Source organism: the organism of the source record quoted next, unplaced genomic scaffold (assembly GCF_019419815.1).
Source record: "Pyrus x bretschneideri cultivar Hongxiangsu unplaced genomic scaffold, Pyrus_bretschneideri_v1 Contig16, whole genome shotgun sequence".
In the NCBI taxonomy this organism is placed as follows: domain Eukaryota; kingdom Viridiplantae; phylum Streptophyta; class Magnoliopsida; order Rosales; family Rosaceae; genus Pyrus; species Pyrus x bretschneideri.
The window spans coordinates 1,320,784-1,342,613 of record NW_025999457.1 but is presented as its reverse complement, the minus strand read 5'-3'; the positions used below and the strand labels follow the sequence as shown (position 1 = coordinate 1,342,613).

Below are 21,830 nucleotides of genomic sequence, written 5' to 3'. Positions count from 1 at the left end.
TTGTGGTATAATAACACGTAATAGATTGATTACATCGTTATTTTGATATTCTTGTTTCATGTAATTCATTATTTCTTTCCCACATATAACTTTTTCTGTTGAGAGTTTAACTGCTTGCTAGGTCATTCCAACTTATCTTTGGCTCGATACTAGATGCCAATGTTTAATTGCTGATGTTCTCACTTAGTTAGTATTTGTTCTTCCCTTTAATCGAAGTTTATCTTTATACTTATGTGATGAAACATTCAAATCAGTCAACTGAAACCAATATGATCAGTTTTATGCAGTAAACTTGTAGTTTAATTTGATTAAATGGTTTAGCTCATTCTTTTAGACCATCTCCAACCCTGGCCTATAACCTAATTTTTCTGCTTCTATTTCCCCCCCAAATCCAACTCAACCCAAGCTTAAAATTGGACCTAAAATCTATAACCTAAAACAAAGCCAGATTTAACCTAGGCTTAGTAGGGCTGACTCACCGTATATGTATATTTTATTTAGTTTTATATTTATAAATTCATTGAATCCAACTGTTAAAATCTAATTTGATGAAATTCAACGATAAAAACAAAAATTTAACGGTCCAAATTTAAATCTAACAGCTAAGGTAACTAAAAAAAAAAACTATTATATGTTTCATATTTTTTTTCATAGTGTTTAACGAGTTTCACGGTGTTGGTTAGTGATTTTTCAGAATCTAAATATTTTTAGGTTAAAATGTTCATAAAATTAAATTAAGATAGTCTACATAATTTTTTCTTTTAAAAAGTTACTTTAAGAAAAAAATTGCCTAAATTCGTTATTTAATAATATGGGGCTAAAATTTTAGACAAGAAAGATTAGAGCAGAAATTTTCTGGACTAAAAATTTTAGGTTTTAGACCAAGGATTGTAAATGGTCTTAGTAGTAAGTGTTATTTGAAAGCATTAAATGTGAAACTAATAAATTAATTCAGAAAAATTGGGCAAAACAAAGAATTCAAAATGACACAAAGATTTATAATGATTTGGCATAAGTCTACATCCAATACAGAAATGGTAAAGAAATTTTACTAATAACTAATGAAGATCACAAATAAAGTTTTAACTCTCAAACCCCAAATCGTAGATACACCCAATAATTCTCTCAAACAAAAAAAGAACGGAAGAGACGAAAATACATAATTTCGTCTCTCCCAAACGCCAAAAAATTAGCACCAATATCTTGAATGTGTAATTGCCCAACACCTTTATTTTTCTCTTTGCTAATGGGAACCAAAAGAAAAGCATCGAATGCCTTATAATGCTGCTCCATTTTTTTGTCCTTCTTTTTTAGGAACTGAAAGGCATAGGATTGGTTGCCTTTCTTTTCCTCTTTGGTGATGGGAAGTGGGAACCGAAAGAAAAAGCATCCAATGCCTTATAATATTGACTCCTTGCTGCCTTTAACATAGTCATCAAGTGACTGAAACCATTTTTTTTATCCAAAAAAACATTGGCTTCAGTCAAAGTAAACAGTCCATTAGGAATGAGCCACAAAATTCAACAGTAAGCATTGATCAGGATGATTAATTGTTTGGAATTTTAACGGAGTATGAGATATTTAACATATTTTTACTGTTAAATAGTTCACCATAGATTGTCTTAAAATTTTAGTTCTTTACTCCTATTTAGATAAGTAATCAGACTAACATTTCTTCATCAAAGAAATAATTCATCCGACAGTATTACCGTCACTGAACCATGTGGTCCCCACCACCTTCACTACCAGTATAAGTACCCATCCCCCTCCCATTTATTTCCTAGTCCTACCTCTCTGAATTTCTTATATTCCTACAATTTCATTACGAGAATTTTCGGTGTGATTTATCTGCTTCTTGCCTTGCCATTTGTCACTTATCTCTACTTTTGTTAGTCTCTGTTGATCCTGTATTTTGTTTGATAATTCTCTACGTTCTTAATCTCTTTTGCTTAATATACATTTTCAATTACCAAAACAAGATTTAAAGTTTTTATTTTCTTTTTCCTGCTCATTTTTGTTTACTCGTTCATTGAATACTGTTTGTGTTTGCATAACTCATTTTTCAGTAATTGCATATGATTCAACAACTTAAACTGAGTTATCGATGATTGTAAAATCAAATCGAATTGTCAAATATGTGTTGACATTAAGCCCAATATCTGACCGCAATAAATCTGTGTAGTTACGAATAAAAATTGCATCTTGTATTACCAAGAGAAGATTTAAAGTTCCAAATTCTATTCTTAAATTTTAAAACATTTCTCCTGTTCTAAGAGTAGGGAGCGGCGGCACTGTAGCTTTAGCTAGAGTGCAATTTCATTTGATAATTTGATTTATTTCCGCAATTGCCATTTTTCCTTAAAAAAAAAAAATCGGATTTCTTTAAGAGACTGGCTCTCATCTCCCCATCCAGGCTCCTCCCTCCTTCCTCCTCCGTTCGACAGCACCACCTCCGCTCCTTCTCGTGGGTATTTTTTTCATCTCTATTTTTCCTCATATCTCTAAGAAACTACTAACGAGAACGTCCTCTCACTGAAAAACCGCGAATCTGGTGTACATTCGAAGAAAATCTTAATCCCAGGAAATCTAATCCTTGGGTACTCTTTCCAGATTTATAATTTTGGCTTTTTATTTTTCTACTTTTTTAGGATTTTCCACTGATGCCTTTTTCTCTCCTAATCTTAGAAAAAAAAAAAAAGTTATTCATTTTTTTCCTTGTGTGGTTTTGAGGGTTTTTTCTGATGGTTGAGTTATAGTAATTTATGTTAAATTTCTGAACCCCTAACTGTCTGTTTGTTTTTCATTCCACGTGATTTTGCACTCCATCTGTAACATTCAATTGTTCATGTGCAGACTGACTCTTAACTGCTTTGATTTTGAACATCCTATTGTGCCTCTCAGTGGCATGGATTTGTGACAAATTTATGTAAACTTTGGTGATTGGATGCACTTGTTTTTTTCCCTTATATAAGTGCACTTGTGGTGATATTTTGAATGCAGGGAAAGTGGAGATCACAATTGTTGTTGTCCTTTTTATTTAGGGCAAGTGGAGATAATCTTCGGATAAAAAGAAAAACTTGCCCAGGTACTTCAACTTTCCATTCTAATAACTGGCATTTGATTTTTTTTAACTGGCATTTGACTTTGGTTGTTTGAGGTTGTGATTGTTTAAGTTTGAACGTTGATGAATTTCGATTGTATAAGTGCGATCAGTTACAAATGAAACAACTTTGTATTTCCAATTGCTTTCTTTATCATTTTTCCTTAATGGGTTATCGATTCCTGGCTTTTGAACTGTTTTTTGGCTGTGGGTGCTTTGTATTTCTGAGCTTCAATGGGTTCTATGTGTTCTGCAGTTCTCTTCATTGGGGTACAAATTGCCTCATCAGTGCTGCCAATTGTGGCTAATTAGAGGATAGTCGTTTACAGATAATGGCATTGACTTGGAGCACCCAAAGAGCCTCTTCATCCTTTCTTTCGAATGATTTAGCTCCTGGATGGAAGTATGATGTGTTTTTGAGTTTCACTGGTGTAGACACTCGCAGGGGTTTTGTATCTCATTTATACCATGAATTGTGCAAGTGCCAAGGAATTACGACTTTCTATGACGATCAAGAGCTTGAAAGAGGAACAAGTATTTCTCCAGAGCTCCTAGGTGCAATCAAAGCATCGCATACAGCAATCGTTGTTCTCTCTCCAAAATATGCTCATTCCAAATGGTGCTTGGACGAACTCACAAACATTGTTCAATGCATGGAAGCGAGGAAATCAATTCTGCCGGTCTTTTATGAGACAAATCCATCTGACATAGGCAATCAGAGGGCGTCTTTTGCTGAAGCCTTCACTGAGCATGAAGAAAAGTTCATTAGTACCGAAGACAAAAAGAAGGTGACCCAGTGGAGAGCAGATTTGAAAAAAGTATCCAAAATATCTGGGTGGCATTCGAAGAATTTTAAGTAAGCATGCATATTTGAATGTTCGTTGTTTTTCTTGCTTTGGTGCCCCCCCTGTTTGGTTAACTTATTATACTTTTCTTCCTTCCAGGTCTGAAAGACAGCTAATTGATGACATTGTCAAATGCGTGCGGAGGAAAGTGCAAGCTACATGCATGCTATTAGATTCCTCACAGAAGTTAGTCGGAACTGATTCTGCGCTTGAGCAACTAAGTTTGCTGTTAGCTCATGACGCAAATGATGTTCGATTTATTGGGATAACTGGGATGGGTGGAGTAGGCAAGACTACTCTTGCTAAGCTAGTTTATGATAAAATCTTCCATCATTTTGAAGTTCATTGCTTTCTTGAAAATGTTAGAGCAGTTTCTGTAACAGATCGTACTCTGGTTCGTCTTCAAAAACAACCTCTTTTCCCAATCTTGAAAGAAAATATTGAAAACGTTAGTGACCAACAATGGGGAATCATTTACACGAAGAAATGCTTATGCAACAAAAAGGTTCTTCTTGTACTTGATGATGTGGATCAAGTAAACCAGCTACAAGTACTAGCTGGAAAGAAAGATTGGTTTGGCATGGGAAGTAGAATTATTGTTACAACTAGAAATGAACGTCTGCTGGTTGAGCATGACATATCATTGTGTCATAATGTCGAGGTTTTAAATGATGCCGAAGCACTTGAGCTGTTTAGCCTGCACGCCTTTAGAAAAGACCAACCTGAGGAAGATTTCTTGGAACTGTCTAAGCATTTCTAGATTATGCTAAAGGCCTTCCATTAGTTCTTAAAATCTTGGGGTCTTCTTTGTATAAGAGAGGTCAAGATGCATGGAATAGTGTACGAGATAATCTAAGGAAAATTCCTATTCCCACAGTTTTTGATTCACTCAAAGTTACTTATGATGGACTAGAAAAGACGGAGAAGAGAATTTTTCTCGATGTTGCATGTCTCCACAAAGGGAAGCCCACGACGGAAGTATTGCGGGTACTAGACAATTCATTTGGAATTTCTAGTAGTAGTATAATAGGCTGTACTAATTGAGAGATCTCTCGTATACAATGGTTCTGGAAACACGATAGAGATGCATGATTTGATACAAGAAATGGCATGGACAATTGTTCATGAAGAGTCTGAAGAGCCTGGTCTGCGCAGTAGGTTGTGGCTTTCCAATGACATTTTTCATATACTCACGACCAATACGGTAAGAAGTTAAATTTCAAGTTTGAAAGAATATACGATTTCTTTTGACACTACAATAGACTTGATCGTCAAATTAATTTATCCTTTTTTCTTAATTGTTAGGGGTCGAGAGCAATTGAAGCTATATCATTACGCCCGCCCCAAGTAGAAGAGGTACGCCAGTGGAATTGCGAAGCCTTCTCTAAGATGCATGGCCTGAGGTTTTTGGAATTCAATAATTTGATCTTTTCTTCAGGCCCCAAATTTCTTCCATGTTCCTTGAGAATTATAAATTGGAGTTTCTATCCTTCCAAGTTTCTTCCAACCAGCTTTTGCCTGTACTTGCTTACTGAACTTAAGATGTGTAGTAGCAAACTTGTTCGGCTTTGGGAGGGAAAAGTGGTAAGAGTAGTATTAAATAAATCCTAGTCAGTAATCATTTTCTAATTTTGTCCAATGATATTTTAACACATTTTATTGTTTAAAAAAAATAATGGACATGTTAAAAACAAGAACATTTGACATTTTCTTATTGGACCAAAACAAAAAAATGAGTCTAGAGTACTCGCTAATGAGTAGCTAATTATTATTCACCCTTGAATAAATGCTATTTAATTTACAAAATAATCATTTACTTTTTATTTATTAATTTATTTATTGTTTTGAATAAATTTTAAGGTTGTAGAAGCCAAATATATGATCTGAACCTTATCGATTGTTGTACAGGACTTGCCCAACTTGAAATATATCGATCTTGCCTTCTCCAATCAATTGATTAATACCCCAGATTTCAGTGGTTTTCCAAATCTTGAGACGTTGCATCTTTTGGGATGTAAGAATTTAGTCGAGATCCACCGGTCTATTGCATTCCTTAAAAAACTTAAAGTTTTGAACCTTAATAGTTGTGAAAGCATTAAGAGCCTTCCAAGTAAGCTTGAAATGGATTCTCTTGAGTCTTTCAATCTTGATGGCTGCTCAAATGTGAAAAAGATTCCAGAATTTGGGGAGCAGATGAAGAATTTGTCCCTGATTTCCTTAAAAGGGACTGCGATCAAGAAAATACCTTCATCAATTGGACATCTGGCGGCCCTTGAAGAGTTGTGTCTACGTAACTGCAAAAATCTCTTGAACCTTCCAAGGGATATTTGTAACTTGAAGTCTCTTAGAAAACTCCGAATGCAAGGATGCTCAAAGATTGACAAACTCCCAGGAGACATGGATCACTTAGAGTTTCTTAACTTAGGAGCCACTATGAAAGAGCCGTTTGTGGGTATGAAAAATCTCAGATATCTAATATCTGAGGGATCGGACGCTAAAGCAAGGGAGGGGTGGGGCCTTCACCGCTTATTACGACTCGGAAAGAGTCATCCTGATCCTCCTTGTTGGGGTATGGTGTTGTCTTCTCTAAATCGTCTTTGCTCCTTGAGAAAGTTGATTCTACAAGATTGTGAACTCTGTGAAGGAGATATCCCCGATGATATTGGCTGCTTGTCCTTTTTGGAAAGATTGGATCTTAGTGGAAATAATTTCGTCAGTCTACCTGAAAGCATTAGACGCCTTTCTAAGCTCGACCGTCTTTATCTGAACAGGTGCAAAAGACTTCAAGAATTGCCACCTCTTCCATCAAATAGCGGATTATCTGTGAATGTAGACAATTGTACATCCTTAAAAAGGTTGAGAGATGCATCCAAGTTGAGCAGCAGATTCACCAATTTGTATGACTTTGCCTTTAGTTGCAAGAATTGCATTGCATTGGTTCAAGATGAAGGCTGGATTAATACAATACTCTCAAGGATTCCAAGATTTGCCACTTATCGTGCGGTACTCTCTCTCTCTCTCTCTCTCTCTCTCTCTCTCTCTCTCTCTCTAAAATAGTTCTTTTGTTACAGTTACCGAATCCATATTCTCAAGGATTCCAAGATTTGCCACTTATCGTGCGGTACTCTCTCTCTCTCTCTCTCTCTCTCTCTCTCTCTCTCTCTCTCTCTCTCTCTAAAATAGTTCTTTTGTTACAGTTACCGAATCCATTTACCTTTTATAGAGCGCCCTGTATGGCCTGGAAGTGAAATTCCAGAGTGGTTCAGTAATCAGAGTGTGGGAAATTCAGTAAATGTGAAGCTTCCACCACCATCATGTACCGACTGGTTGGGGATTGCCTTTTGTCTTGTTTTTCAAGATCCTAACCAAAACTTGCCCAATGCACTTGACCTTTCTCAGGATGGCTATTTTATTATTAAGTTTTTAGCGGATAACCTTTTGGGTTTTGAAATAGGGTCACTTCTGTCAGACCATCTTTGGGTATTTTATTGGACTCGTGAAAATTGTCATCATGAACAATTTTTATTCAAAACTTCCATTGAAAATATCGAAGTGCCAAAACAATGCGTGGACTTCAATAGTGTGAAGAAGTGTGGGGCTCGTTTGGTGTACAAGCAAGATTTGGAAGAGCTATTACAGCGATGAGGAAACTTCAAGTGGACCTGTAAGTGCTAGCTTCAACGACACTGAACAAATCCACAAAAGACATTGTTACTAGTCACCATCTTATAATAAATGTAGGCAAGTCCCTATCGATTTATCCCATCAGCTTTATTGTCATTAAAGATAAATTTTTTCTTCGCCATCTTAGTCAATGAATTCAATCTGCTTAATTTCTCATTGCAATAGTTTTTCGTTTCTTCATTTCATTTCAGTGCCCTGTAAAGTCAGTTGCATCATAAACTTGGGAAGAATTGGCAAAGCTGGCTGGAGTTGAAGCAGGACAAATACTATCCAATCACCGTGGAGTTGGCCTCAATGTTTCTTGCTGGTACAAGAATGAACCACGAGGTTCATTTTCTGAAAACACGGGGAATTGAATTCAATTTTTTACAGAAACAATTGACGTGTTTCAGTCTGTTTTTGTAACTAATGGAAAAACACTCTTGTCTTGATCTGCAGTCATCTATTGTTGTACAAATAACAAAATTCGAAAGGAATATTTGGATGAAACACGAAACTTAATTCCATCTTTCCAACATCATTTGAATTATTAAGTCCATCAGCTTATAACAAAATGCTTGAGACCATGTCAATCATGACAAAACAGACAATTTCAGACTACAAAATCTGCAAATTAATTGAAACAAATGAGGGGTTCCTCAAGTTCCCCAGTCAACAACAAGCTCCTAGTTTCTCTTCTACAAACTGCACTGAAATCCTACTAATTGCGATGTTACTTGATCTATTACGAGCAACTAATCCTTGCCAATGTGGTTATTCGGAGTCAAATATTGTACATCATCGAGTTCAAGACATGGCCGAACACCACAGCAGAACGAGATTTCTTCAAACTCATCAGGCAAAACAGGCCGAAGGCTCACCTTTGGTTTCTTGAAGGCCGCAGAGGAGCGTCTTTTTGCCCTTCAGAATTCTTGCAGCTTCCTTCACCGTTGGCCTCTTCACAAGGTTTGGGTGCACACTAGCAAGTCCAGTCATCAGCATCCTCTCCATCTCTACCGTATCAAATTTCCCCAACAACCTCGGATCAGCAGCTTCGATCAGCTTCCCTTTTTCCCACATGCTCCAAACCCAATCAACCACCACTGTTCCATCATCCTCCACCGGCTTTCTCGCCGTTGCCATCTCTAATACGACCGCACCAAAGCTGTAAACATCAGTTTTAACAGTTGGAACACCTCAATAAACGTATCCCGAAGCAAGATATCCCATTGTTCCGGCCGGTATAGTTTTTTCTCTTGCACTGATGGAACTATGCTCATACACTTCTGCTGGACCAAAATCTCCAAGTTTGGCTTAAAATCTGCATCGAGCATTATGTTGCAAGTTTTAACATCTCTATGAATTATTTGTCTCTCGCCCTCCTCGTGAAGATATGCAAGAGCAGATGAGACTCTGAGAACTATATTAAGTCTTTGCTTCTAGGATAGAACAATTGCTGAATTGAAGCTTTTGTGAAGAACTTAGCTGAGGCTTCCATTGGGCATACTCATACACCAGGACTAACTCATTACCCTCACATCACCACCTATGAAGCTGAACCAGATTCTTGTGCCGCAAACAACTCACCATAGTTGCAAACTCTATGGTTTAAGGATGATGCAGATTAACAATTCCACAGCCCTCTCAAACATTTTCACTGCCACTTATCCACCAGAGGGCAGAGACCCTTTATAAACCTTAGCCGATGCCCCTTCCCCAACAACCCTGTTTTGGTTAAACCCCATTGTAGCTGATCTTAGTGACAAACCTATCAGAACTTTATTCGCCTCAACTCAACAAGTTTTGCCCTCTCTGCTCCTTCTGGCAGTGACTTTTATCTCCTTCACACATACAAAACAAATAATGAAACGGAATGCGAATATGGAGAGGACAAATGCGGCTCAACCTCCCAAACCAAAAGCCATCCCCAGTACCTTTATTTTTCTTCCATGAGTACGATTTTCTGGGCTGCTTTTGGTACTTGAATCTTCTGGTGAAGTGCACGTGAAGTAGTCCCCTTCTTCAAACTCACCAGTAGTAACTAGTAATCCCGGTTGGAAGAGATCTGAAAGTCTTGCCTGTCAACAAGGTGAATTGAAGAGCCCTGCCCATTCGAGGCAGAGAAACTGACACGCATGAACTCCTTGAACTGGTTGGAGAGGTCAATCTGAGCAACAAGAAGAGGCGTTGGAGGCCTAGTTGCCGAGTATCTGACCCAAACCCGAAAATCTTGACAGCATCTCTGTACTCAATCAAGCGGTAATCTCCCTCCCACTCGTCAAATCAATTCCTCTTAAAACAACATCGACACAGGCAACATACACAACCGTGTTCACATCAGTACCAATGTGGTAACCATTGAGGTCAGCGACCATAGGATCAAACCTGGTATCGAATTTCACAGCGATGAACGAGTCTTTCGACGTCGAGGGTGGCTCCGGAAGGCTCATATAATCCGTTGGATGAATTGTACTACCTATTACTTGTAAGAGCTCGATTCAGACTTCTCCAATAAACTGTTTTCCCTGATCAATTTTCTAACTGAAATACTAACAAAGACAATTCTGTTTGATTAACGTGCAACTGTCTTGTTCTTTGAATAAGTTTCCCATTAATAAATCTAAAAGTTGAAGCATTCACAAAAATAAAGATTTTCACTGGCTGAGAAACCGAGTAAAAAAACCTCCAAATGAGAGAGTGAATCATACTATTCAGTGACGTCTTCGAGGACCATGTTGACGTAAACATCGAAACGCCTCAAGAGTCCTACGAGCTCCTTGTCTCCCTTCATTGTCACCCATATCTTCGACCCTATGCACCGGTCGATCAACTCTGAGTATTTTCCAGGACAAAAACCTCTGATAGGAAAAGGGTGGGCAAACCTAATGGGAGTAGCTGCGATAGATGGTTGGCGGCCATTGGAAGCGGAGAGGTTTGGCGGCAACAACTTGCTGCCGGGAGAGAACACACAGAGCAAAATCTAGTCTGCTTCCAAGACGCCAAAGAGAGTCAAGTTAGGGTAAGTATTGTACTTTGTATATTATATAGGGCGAAATTTAGGCCTTTCAAAAGTTCCATCGAAAGCTCCCCATTGCTTGTTGCGGAAGCAGTTTTGAAAAGACCACTCGTTTCGACGTGTGTCTTGAGTTCAACTGTAAATCTTCTGAGTTGTTCTGACTGACAATTTGTTGACCAAAAAAAAAAAGAAGAAGAAGGAATTCCTGACTAATTTGGATTCATTGTTTGACTGGAGAGAAAGATGGCCCCTTCCGAACCCTAATTCCCTCACATTCTCGCTCTAAATTTCCCTAAAAACCCTCGCATTGCAGTCAATTTCCCTGAAAATTGAGGCGCTTCACTTGCATGTCGGACTCCTGAGCTACTGGCGAACTATGGTATGTTTCTTTGCCCAATTCCCAGTTCATTTTTCTTGCATTTTTCAATTGAATTTTGTAATTTTTGTTTGATTTTTTGAATTTTGCTTTTTGAAAGTTTGGATCTGCCAATTATTATTAGACTTGAATGGGCCTAGGTTAAGTTAGTAGGAACTCTCTGGTGGGGTGTTTGAGGGAGTAGAATTATGGAATTTTAGGGATAAATGCAGTTTTTTGAAGTAAAGTTTTCGAGAGTGAAGTGGTGGGTGATCTGGTTTTGTGCCATTGGCAAAGCGAAAACCTTTTAGCTTTTAAACTTTGTCGATTGGTCTCCTCCTTTAAGTTTTGTGGCCAAAAAGATGTCGGTTTTATCGAGAAAGCAGTAGATTTGACATATGTTATGCTGCGTTTTAGTGACGACGTCATTCAACGATGGTCCATTATGTTAAATTTTATTTTATATTGTGACCGTCAAAAGTAGAGACTGGTGTATATGCTGTACCATATTTTGATTGTTATATCTGCAGTGTGCATGTACTGTACCATAATTTCGCTTTCATTTTGAAACTATTTGGTTCTTTTCCGAAACTTACAAGTGAGTAACGAATTCAGTGAGTATATTATCCTAAAAGATGATGGTACTTGATCTGTAAAGAAAAATACTTCAAACCCAATAGTTAAAAAAAAAAAAAAAAACCCCCAACTGATTTGATGACGGAGAATGTATTAAGATTTGGGAGAATGATGGTTAATCAGATTACAATATACCTGCCTGTACTTTAATGGTTCTAATTTTTCACTTTTAGTAGTTGTACATTCTCCAATTAAACTGCATAACATGCATTATATTTAGGGGTGTGCTATCCACACACCCTCTTTTTACTTCATACACCCTCTTAATTTGTGGGCATTGGATCGACTGAATTAAAGAAGATCAAATGACAGAAATTAACAAGAGGTATGTGAAAAGTAAAAAAATGTTTGTGGATATCAAACCCCTATATTTACATGTGTTTGAGAATCACCGTTTTTTACCATTATTGTCCAAATTTAGCGGTGCTTGACGTGGTTATGTCCTCTTTTATCAGTCAATAGGGGAAGGGGGAATAAAGAAGACTTCTGATTTGATTGACTGTTTTTATCAGATTTTGTGTTGCTAATTGTTGGGGGTGATATATTTAGCATTTATATGTGTGTGCAATTCGTAACCTTCCACTGTTCCAATTCGTATACAATAAAAATGGGTTTATTGGTTCATTGGTGTAGCAGTTGTTATTTGATTCAGGGGTATTAAATAGATGTTTTTAATGGTAACCTTTGTCTAAATGTCAAGGTTTGTGAAATCACACCTTTTTGGCTGATTCAAAGATTAAGGGTGAACGGAAACATTTGTTTTTTTAATTTTGGAACTTTGGATTGTTCATATGATTAAGGGTTGAATGGGTGAAATTTATATTTTACATCCACATCACTTTATACTTTACGCTTCTTCTGTTTGGTTGCTTATATGCAGTTAGTATTTTGCAAGTATATATTTGGTTTGGGCTGTGGGACTTCCGATTGTTGTTATTTTCTGCCGATTGATTAATAAATAGGGAAGAAAAACGCTAACGTTGATTATGGTGTACTAGATGCAGGTGACTGTTTGTCAAACGTGTGGGACAAGGGTATCGAGGATGCTTTGCTTTACTGTGACAAGTGCCAGAATTATGCTCTTCATCGGTATAACTTGTTTCAATTGTGCTTTTGTTTTTCTTTTTTCAGTCCCCTTAAAAAGATGCGACAGTACTGTTATATATGTGCCACATTATTCTAAAATATGCTCATTTCCTGGTTATTGAAGTTTGGGTTCAGTGCTTGAAATCATATGTACAAATATAAGAGCACACAAAGTGACCTACTTCGAACCCTCAATATTTTTGTAATTGGTTCTGCATGTGCTGCTGGTTGATTGACGAATCTTCTCTTTTATTTCTGTTTTCCAGTTATTGCCTTAATGTACCAGCACATAATATTTTTGATGAAGATCTGACTTGGCTTTGTGAGGATTGTGATCCAAAGATTGTAAAACCTTCTAGAATTGATAAATCAGTAAGATCAACGGAAATTTGTCTTAACAAGAAGTTTAAGAAGAGGAGGAAAAAGAAGAGTAACAGAAAGACTTTACCTATATACGGGGCTAAAAAGACGGTGCGGAAATGTGAAGGGGCTAACATGAAGGTGCAGATATGTGAAGGGCCTAACATGAAGGTATATGAAGGGGCTAACACAAAGGTGCAGATATGTGAAGGTAGTACCCCTCAACGTGAGGCCAAGGGTAGTAATGATTGTGATAATGGTCAGAAGCTTGGTAGTCGGTGCAGTGAGGTTCATAAGGATGAATTCAATTCCTCCGATGACGTTGCCAAATCTGTGGAAACCTCTCTAGTTACTACTTGCAACCCTTTAAAAATCTCAGCAATCATTTGTTATGTTGCTGCACAGCCTATTATTGATCCAATCTGGAGGTAAAACTTTTTTTGCTTTCCGACTCTTTTGAGTTATGGTGAACGTGTTCAAGCACATCTAATGCAGGGTATAACTGTGAGATGCTTTGTCTAAAGGACAGGGGAAGTCTCAGCATATTCAACGAAGACTTCAACATTGTTAGTGGACTTGTAGCCCATCTTTCTAGCTTAGCATGTCCTAAAGTACGTGAGGAGGCAGAATTGCTACCGTTGCTGCTTTTTCCAGAACTGGTTAATAAAACAGATGTGTGGCCCAAAGCTTTCGAGAAGTGTGGACCTAACGATCAGAGTATTGCTCTTTATTTCTTTCCTGATAACGAAAGGTGATAAATTTGACCGTGTTTCTTGTTTCCATCTACTTTTCCTGTATGGATTGGATTTAAGCAACATCCCTTTTCTTTTAATTTTTTGGTACAGAAATGAGAAGGATTTTGATACCCTGGTGGTTAGCATGATCCAGGATGATTTAGCTATGAGAGCTGTGCTGGAGGATGCTGAGCTCTTAGTTTTCACGTCAGTTATACTGCCTGAGCAGTATCGAAGTGAGTCCCGAAACCTCTGCTTGTTTGTAGCTTTTCTACTTCCTTTCCTTTCACAAGTAAAGAAAACAAAAATCTTATAGCTCTTCTGGACAAGTTAATAACATGATTGAATTTATCGGGTTGTAGGATTTCAGACAAAGTTTTATTTGTGGGGGAGTATTTAGGGCAAAGCAATTTCCACAGTTAACAAATAGTAGTGTTGGTGTCGGGGAGAAAGACGTTGCGAAGCCCTTAACCTGTTACGGGCAGAGTCCAGTTAGTACGTTGAGCAATAATGTTGATATTACTTGTGCTCCCGTGCCTCTTAATTCATATTGTCCATCGGTCATGTGATGTATTTTAATCAAACCCTGTATATTATGTTTAGTTTAACTTCAAGATGCTGCTAATTTTAGTGATGCATGGATGTAGTTTTAGTGCTAGACTTCCTGTCCTGCCTGTTTAGGGCAGCTTTGTTCCCATTGAATGAAAACTAATTGTGAAATCTGTAAATATGGCACTCGGACTTTTAGGTAAGTGCGCAAATACTACCATGAACTAAAAGTTTTTACAGTTTACCACCTAACAAAGTATGGTTGGGGTCCAAATAATGCACATCAGCACTTCTTAAAATCGGATTGAGATCCTCTCTGAATCTCACACTTTAGAGTCGACAGACTTAGTAATCCAGATTCTTGAATTTAAGTCATGCAGCCCCATGAGCCCATTCTATTGGCTTACTTCACACACAATCTTTCACCAACGTTTATATATCTGTCTTAAAGTGTCCGGATTGTTAGATTCGTAGGCTCTGACATCTAGAGAGGATCTCAATACCTTAAAAAAGAATGTGCGGAGAGATTTACCACAGTTTTTGTCTCCTGCAATATTTACGTACAAGGACATAAATGGGCTTCACCCCACACCCAATGAGGTCAAAATAAAGAGGCCCAAGAGTGGCCACAAAAGAAAAACTCCAGAAGCTTTAGGTAAAGGATGATCCGCCGAAGCTGCCAGGGAGGGGAGAAATTTATATGTCATTTCTCTCTCTCTCTCTCTCTCTCTCGTCACAGTATGAAAACATTGAAAAGAAAGAAGGAATGCAGAGTGCGAGATTCAAGTGATAAATGAAAAATTGTCAAAGCCATAGTGCTATAGTTGTTGCCAGTCCTTTTCAGCATGTTATAAACGATCCAAAATACTAATGTTATTATTTTCACTTCTCATACTCTACGCAACTACGAGGAAATAGGCCTTAATGGTCAAGGCATGTGTCTCATTTGTCATACCACACTTTGTTTAAAAAAGGTAATTGATGAAACAATTGTGTCTAGGGTACTCAATCTTGCATAATTTTGAATATTGGTTACTTGCCCTAAGCCTGCTTGTTAATAACATTTTTAACACCTTTTTTTTTTTTTTTTTTTGTTTAAGTATAGGTAAATATATAAGTGGAATTGTTACTGACAGTATAGTCATACCCGTCATCATGCTCATGTGATCGACTATCAACTTAAATTAAGAACACTTTATGGATATGTCAAACTTAAACCGAAGTATTCTTTCTTCAATTAATACATGAATTATTGGTTGATTAGGCTTACCATGACATCAGACTATCAAAGTGCAGAGCCTCACAATATATAGTTTTCACATTGGGAACACACAAGTTTCACCGTGAAAAGCCGTTATTTTCTTTAGATGTTGCGTTTAAGGAGATGGAACTCAATTTACAATAATTACCAATGAGCATCAAGGTACCTATACTACAATTGCCATCACCGCCACCGTTACTATAACTACTGCCACCACTAGTCTTAGTTGGCCATCTCCTGCCCCCATTCCTATTTGCGATGTTGAATGACGATATCTTAAGATCCATGAGAGAGTCGGTGAGAGATGAGAGACTCGAACTTCTTTTTTATCTTAATGTAGGAGATTAGTCGGTCCAATATTGATAACTAAAATCTACATCATTTTAACTTAATGTTGGAGATTTTATTATTTTCATTATTTCAAGCCGATAAATATATATATATATATATATATTATTCTTTTATCATCTATCGTGAAACAAATAGTATCCTTTCTTTGTAGTTATAGTTATATAACTTGCACGTGTCTGTATATCCGTGTATTAGGTTAAGAAAGGCTGATGTCTAACCTGGACTTCTGTATTAATCCAGCCTGTTGAGGCCGCCAACCTAAATGCAACTTCTTTTTTTCAACAATTAATGTTACAAATTGATCTTTTGTGGAATAATCTATCCTTAATTATGTGCACTTAACCACTCCAAGCATTGTTATCTGATACTTAGAATAAAGTTATTAAAAATAAAAGTATACCAAGCACGCAAATGAATATGTTGACTTTGAGGCCTCCGAAAATGGATGTCTCGTCAGGCACCAGATAATTAACGGCAATACTTTATTCTAATCTTCTACAGGGAAGCAATAATAAAGTGAGCAAGTGAAGGAGTTTACTTTTACGTAGTCAAAAATACCAAATCTAGGAAACTTCTTTGATTAATCACATTGTTATTATTAGTTAAAGTAAAATTAATCTGTAAAAGTCAGATTAATCATACACAAACATACACACACGCGCGCACACACACACAAATATATATATATATATATATATATATATATGTAGAGAAGGATAATGTTAAGTACAACCAAATTTGCAAATCAAATGATGTGTCACTAATAAGAAATAAACATGTTAATCAATAGTTAAGTAATAATCCAATCATCAACAACCTTAGCATTTGGTTTACAAAATTTAGTTAAAAAATTTAGTCTCCCTAGCATTACCCTTTAGATAAATGTTAAGGAGACTCATCATGGATCCTCTGTCACCTCATTTTTTTTGCACCATATTTTGTAATGTTGGCATGAGAATTGATGTTAAACTGTGAGACGGCAGAAAGTTTATAGAAAGTCATACTTTTGAGATAGTCCCCTTAGCATTTTCTCATATATTTATATTTATATGGTGTAGTTGGAGAGTCCTGGACTACTCGTGGAGAATACAAATTAGTGCTGGAGTTTTGAGGAGTCTGTAAAATTCAAGGTTGAAGTAATCAAAGCACAAGCCACAAGGCATTTTGTTCTTGGTACTTCGTAGGGTTAGCTTGGTTGGCCATTAACAATTTTTGCTCGGGTCCGGTCTGTAGATTTATGGAGGGATGAATTGGCCATACAACATTTTCTATTTTATTTTTCCATTTGAATAACCTGGGCATAGTTCCATGCATGCATGCAAAATTGCAATTTTTAGAATGTTCCAAAACTCTATAATATTAGCTTCTGTTTCATAATAAAAAAATCATCATTATTCTATTGGAATGTCAATAACAATTCTCTATATAATAAGAATAAGAATTTTCTTTTCACTTTTATTCTGCTCCTGCTTGTAAATTAACGAAATTGACCTAAAAAAGTTGAGACTATGCAAGTCACGCGACTAACAAAACAAAAGTGTGCATGGTAGGTAATTGAATGTAGCATATTGTGTTTCGAGCCTAGCTAGGTAATTAACTGTTATTTTGTAGTCGCAGTTGGTAAAAACACAAAAGTGATAAGATTCAGTTAGTGTCATTTGTGTAAAATTCCCTAAATCATATAGATGTACCGCCAGCTGCGTAGTTTTTTTTTTTTTTTTTTTTGTCGAATACATAAATTTTGGGAGCAAGAAAAAAAGAGAAATTAAGCTTAATGATATTTTTCTTCTTAATTGGTATAAGTCCAAGATTCGATACATCCCTCTATGTTGATAAGGGTTGGATTGGAATATAACTCACAGTATTCTAAATATGTTGAAAGACCCTTCGTGTACTTCACACAACTTTTTACTTGTTGCGACCTTCCTTAATAGTTGGATCATACCAATTCTTTATTATAGATTTTGTTTCTAGGATTGGATTGAAAAATATCTCACTATATTCAAAGCATTGAAACATCACAAAGTTGTTTCGACATTTCTTGTGTTTTTTTGTCGCGCACAGAAATTGGGACAAGTCTCCCTTGTATTTTTTTCTTCTTCTTTTTCAAGTATAATTTGTCAGGTATTGGTGTTTACAAGAGAAGAGGGGAGAAAAGATATGTTCAAGGCTGAAATGAAAAAATTGTGTTCAACTTGATGCTACAATTTAAAGTAGAAGATGATTACTCACTAAGAAACTTTATAATCCCTCAAAATTGAAGGATCGGAAGAGATAAATTTTCTTTATGTGTAATTTGACTAATGCTGTCAAAGGGAAAACTCATTCACCTCCACATTCAATATACTTAAGGCTGTGTTAAGGATTGATGCCAAGTTAGTAGGGAATGAACTACAAAATGTTAGAAGGATTAGAAATCAACTTCGTGAGCATTACAAAGACACGCGAGGGGATTTGCAAATCACTTGTTTGAGTAAGGCATTTACGAATCCTTCATACAATGCCTTTGCAATTAATGCTCATGGAGTGCATTTTTTAATCCATCTATCTAACGTTCTATAATTCATTACTTACTAACTTGACCTCAATCTTTTAAAATTTGGAAATTCTTTTGGCCAAACATAGCGTAAATATAATGAGTTATCAATTACAACTCAATTGTTGACAGCTAACAATGCATATATGATATGCTATACTTTTCAAGAAAAACAAAATTTCCTTGTCATTTTCATGTCAAGTTTTATCAATAACTAATATGTGTGTGCATTTGTATATGTTCGATTTTCTCTCCCTAAATATTGCTTTTACGTATACAAAAGAAACATGAATACATGTACAATTATACATTATACTTGCGATAGCTATATGTATGTTGCAAGCAGAAGGATGTGAAAGTGCATTAGTATAAGTTAGTTCAACAGCACAGAGAAAACAAACTGAAAAGAGCAATGAGAAAGGTCAACCATATATGTATTGCAAATTACATGCCAAAGGAACATGATAAGAAATGGTATAAAAAACACAAGGATGGATATCATAAGATTATGAGAGCTAGGCACTCTCCATCTTATGGTCCACAATATTAAACTAACTACTAAGCAATAACTTTCCCACCTGCCTTCCCACCAAAAAGAATATCAAAATTCCAGCTCAATCCCTTAATATTCTATTGTCTTCACCAATGAAATTCAACCCTCTAACTCTGCTAAAAAAAAGAACCTCAAGAAACCCAGAAATCTCCAAGAAATTAAACTAAGAGAATCCACATCTCTGAATAATTCTCCTACAATATGTTCCCATTCTTTCTTTGAAGTAAAAGAATTTGATAACAAGAAAATAAATGAGAAAAACTATTGATATGGAAAATTGTTGAATAAGTCCATGGATGTAGACGGAGAAAAGAAGTTTGACGGACTAGGCATGAAACTACCTTCTATGAAGTTCCTGTTGCCATAGAGCACGGGGCTCAAATCATGAAAGAAGCTATCCGCCGGCGGAGAGAAGAAGTTTGAAGGAATCGGAGTAAGCGAAGCGGGCCCAGGCGACAAGATCCCTGGAAACATACCCCTTTGCCTCACACCACCATCACCATCACCATCACCATCACCATCACCGCCACCACCACCACCACCATCCATAATTTCCATTTCTTCCACAACATCTTGAGCAGTACTAGCTTTCTTCATCCCTTGATCATCATGAGCCGGAGGATTATTATAGTTATCGTAATTCGGAGGATTAATATTGTTATTACTAGGCGGGGAAGAAGATGTAGTAGATGAATTCGATGGTGGTAAGCCGGTGAGGCGTTGGACAAGATCCATGAACTCGCTAGGGTTTGTGTGGATGACCTTCGGGGACACCGTGTAGATTATGACCGGTTGACGTGGCTGCTGGTAGTGATGGGGCTGCTGCTGCTGGTTTGGTTGTTGTGACGGTTGGGGTGCAACTGGAGGTTTCTTGATCTTGTGAGAGTCTTTGTGTATCTTGAGAGGCGTTGGACGTGGACCTTGGAGTTGAAGCTCTCTTCTTGGAGATTTTCCTGGTGAATAATCCATGCCGATGAAGGTGAAGATCGATAGAAAGAACACGGGAGTTGAAAGAATACGGGAGATCTTCTGGGTTTATGATGATGTTTGGGAATTTTAAGTAGTAGTTATCTATCAAGTATCAAGTTATGTATTAATAGTCAGAACTAAAAGGGCAAGGGACAGATATAAAGAGGAAGAAATGTGGTGAGACGAAATATTTAACAGAAGGAGAGAGCAAGTCAATGATTCGAAGGGGATTTAATTAAATATTCCAACAATCATGAAATTAGTAAAAATTGGCTACTAGAGATAAGCTTAGCATGTGAAAGTGATATTTTAGTAAGAGAGAGGAGACGCGAGGGGATCTGCAAAGGCCGGTTTCGTAGTGGGGTGGTGTTTGAATTTAACTTGCTCTAATGTGGGACTTGGAAAGTGTCTTTGTGTGCTTCGTCAGACTCAGAGGTCGTGACGTTGTATATGTGCCCATGTAATTAACTTATCTATTCTATAGTTTTGATTAATAAAAACCAATTTTCTTTGTTCTTGTTCTTTTTTTTTCTTTTATATAATATTTTTAGTTAATTCGGAAGCAGGAATTCCAGCTTCCAACTATAGAACAAGAAATAATACCATATGAAAAGTTAGTAGAATAAACAAAATTATTTCTCTGTTTTTTTTTTTTTTAAAGAAAACATCGGTGGTATGAGAGAAATTTTATTAATAACGAAAAAAGAATTTACATCTAGCTAGATGACATATAAACCTTACCCCTTATAATACAAGAAAAGGAGAAAGGAACATGAAAAAGAAGGGGGACCTAAACCTTCCTTTAGAAACGAAAGCAAAAAAATACAAGGAAAAGAGGGTTGAACATGAAACCTAACCCCTGTAAAGCCAAACTTGAAAGGCCTAAACCTGTAAAATAAGTTGAACAACACCACAAGGTTAGGAAAAAAAAAAAAGTTGAGACAAACCTATATGACGAGATGCATTAATTTGAGAAACGGAAGCCAGGCAAGCAAGCATTATATGAAAACAAAGCAGCACGAACCGTAATCAAAGGAGAACCATGCCGTACCAAAGTTGGAGAAAATAAGCCCATGTTAGCAAAATTGTTTGCAACATTTCTTTTGCGATATATGTGAGAGGAGTAGAAAATCATATTTCGAATGCGGTCTAAAAAATAGACCATTGTGTACAAAAAATGCGAAAAATGATCAAAAGCAATTGATTGGAGAGTGTACGCTTTTATTAGGAGCACTTTACTTTTTAATAAAAAAATGAAACTGCTTCTTGGAATAGTACTTGAAGTTTCTGCCAAACATCGTCAAGTGCTTCTTCTAGAAATCACTTCAAAGTATTTTTTTGTTTTTGTAGACTATAGCCAGAAGCACTTTATTTAGAGAATACGAAAACAATTTTAATTATTTTAAAAGTATTTTCAAACATACCCTATAACATATCAATAATGTATGTACATATTATGGATCGTAATCACTATTAGTATGATTTCAGATTTAACATATACACGAAATAGCTACAGTAAGATACGTAAAAGCGACGTGAATATCTACATGATTTTACACAACAAAATATGTTTTTGTGCAACTTTACAATGATTCAGATCAATGACTTATCATAGGCAATTAACAACTAAATAAAGCGAATCGTGTGTTGCCGTGTATCTGATAAGACTGCCTGCCCTGAATTGGACATGATTGGACGTGTCCAATCAAGTAGCTAGGGATCATGAGTTGGATATGTTTGGAAGATCCATGGGAGTGTGACTCAAGTCTGCAATTTTTTTTTTATTTTTAAAAAAATGAATCAGTTGATAATTTCT

General features: G+C 36.6%; 2 protein-coding genes and 2 pseudogenes across 4 annotated transcripts; 2 read left to right on the top strand and 2 right to left on the bottom strand.

Moving 5' to 3' along the window:
• The first annotated feature begins 1,775 nt into the window (after nucleotides 1–1,775).
• On the top strand, nucleotides 1,776–7,294 carry LOC125475702 (annotated as a pseudogene).
• Nucleotides 7,295–8,031: 737 nt separating this feature from the next.
• Nucleotides 8,032–10,627, bottom strand: LOC125475703 (annotated as a pseudogene).
• A 40-nt stretch (nucleotides 10,628–10,667) lies between these two features.
• On the top strand, nucleotides 10,668–14,429 carry LOC103931215. 3 transcript variants are annotated; one of them, XM_048580817.1, is made up of 6 exons: nucleotides 10,671–11,003; nucleotides 12,614–12,704; nucleotides 12,968–13,489; nucleotides 13,591–13,812; nucleotides 13,907–14,031; nucleotides 14,158–14,429. In XM_048580817.1, the coding sequence occupies exons 3-6, from the start codon at nucleotides 13,197–13,199 to the stop codon at nucleotides 14,193–14,195; spliced, it is 678 nt and encodes a 225-aa protein (XP_048436774.1). In that variant the 5' UTR covers nucleotides 10,671–11,003; nucleotides 12,614–12,704; nucleotides 12,968–13,196; the 3' UTR covers nucleotides 14,196–14,429. The 3 variants fall into 3 exon arrangements, with proteins under 3 accessions (XP_048436773.1, XP_048436771.1, XP_048436774.1); XM_048580816.1 differs by having other exon boundaries at nucleotides 10,668–11,003; nucleotides 12,620–12,704; nucleotides 13,907–14,429; XM_048580814.1 differs by having other exon boundaries at nucleotides 10,668–11,003; nucleotides 13,907–14,429.
• A 4,476-nt stretch (nucleotides 14,430–18,905) lies between these two features.
• On the bottom strand, nucleotides 18,906–20,347 carry LOC103951167 (protein MKS1-like). Its single transcript, XM_009362480.3, has one exon. It carries the CDS (start codon nucleotides 20,012–20,014, stop codon nucleotides 19,307–19,309), a length of 708 nt encoding a protein of 235 aa, XP_009360755.1. The 5' UTR covers nucleotides 20,015–20,347; the 3' UTR covers nucleotides 18,906–19,306.
• Between the last annotated feature and the right edge of the window lie 1,483 nt (nucleotides 20,348–21,830).

Bases quoted from the DNA above. Each gene is read 5' to 3' on its own strand.
- LOC103931215 (XM_048580816.1), top strand. From the start codon at position 13,197: ATGAAGGTGCAGATATGTGAAGGGCCTAACATGAAGGTATATGAAGGG. The intron at 13,490-13,590 runs GTAAAACTTTTT...TCTAAAGGACAG, and splicing joins ATTATTGATCCAATCTGGAG to GGGAAGTCTCAGCATATTCA. The intron at 13,813-13,906 runs GTGATAAATTTG...TTTTTGGTACAG, and splicing joins TTCTTTCCTGATAACGAAAG to AAATGAGAAGGATTTTGATA.
- LOC103951167 (XM_009362480.3), bottom strand. From the start codon at position 20,014: ATGGATTATTCACCAGGAAAATCTCCAAGAAGAGAGCTTCAACTCCAA.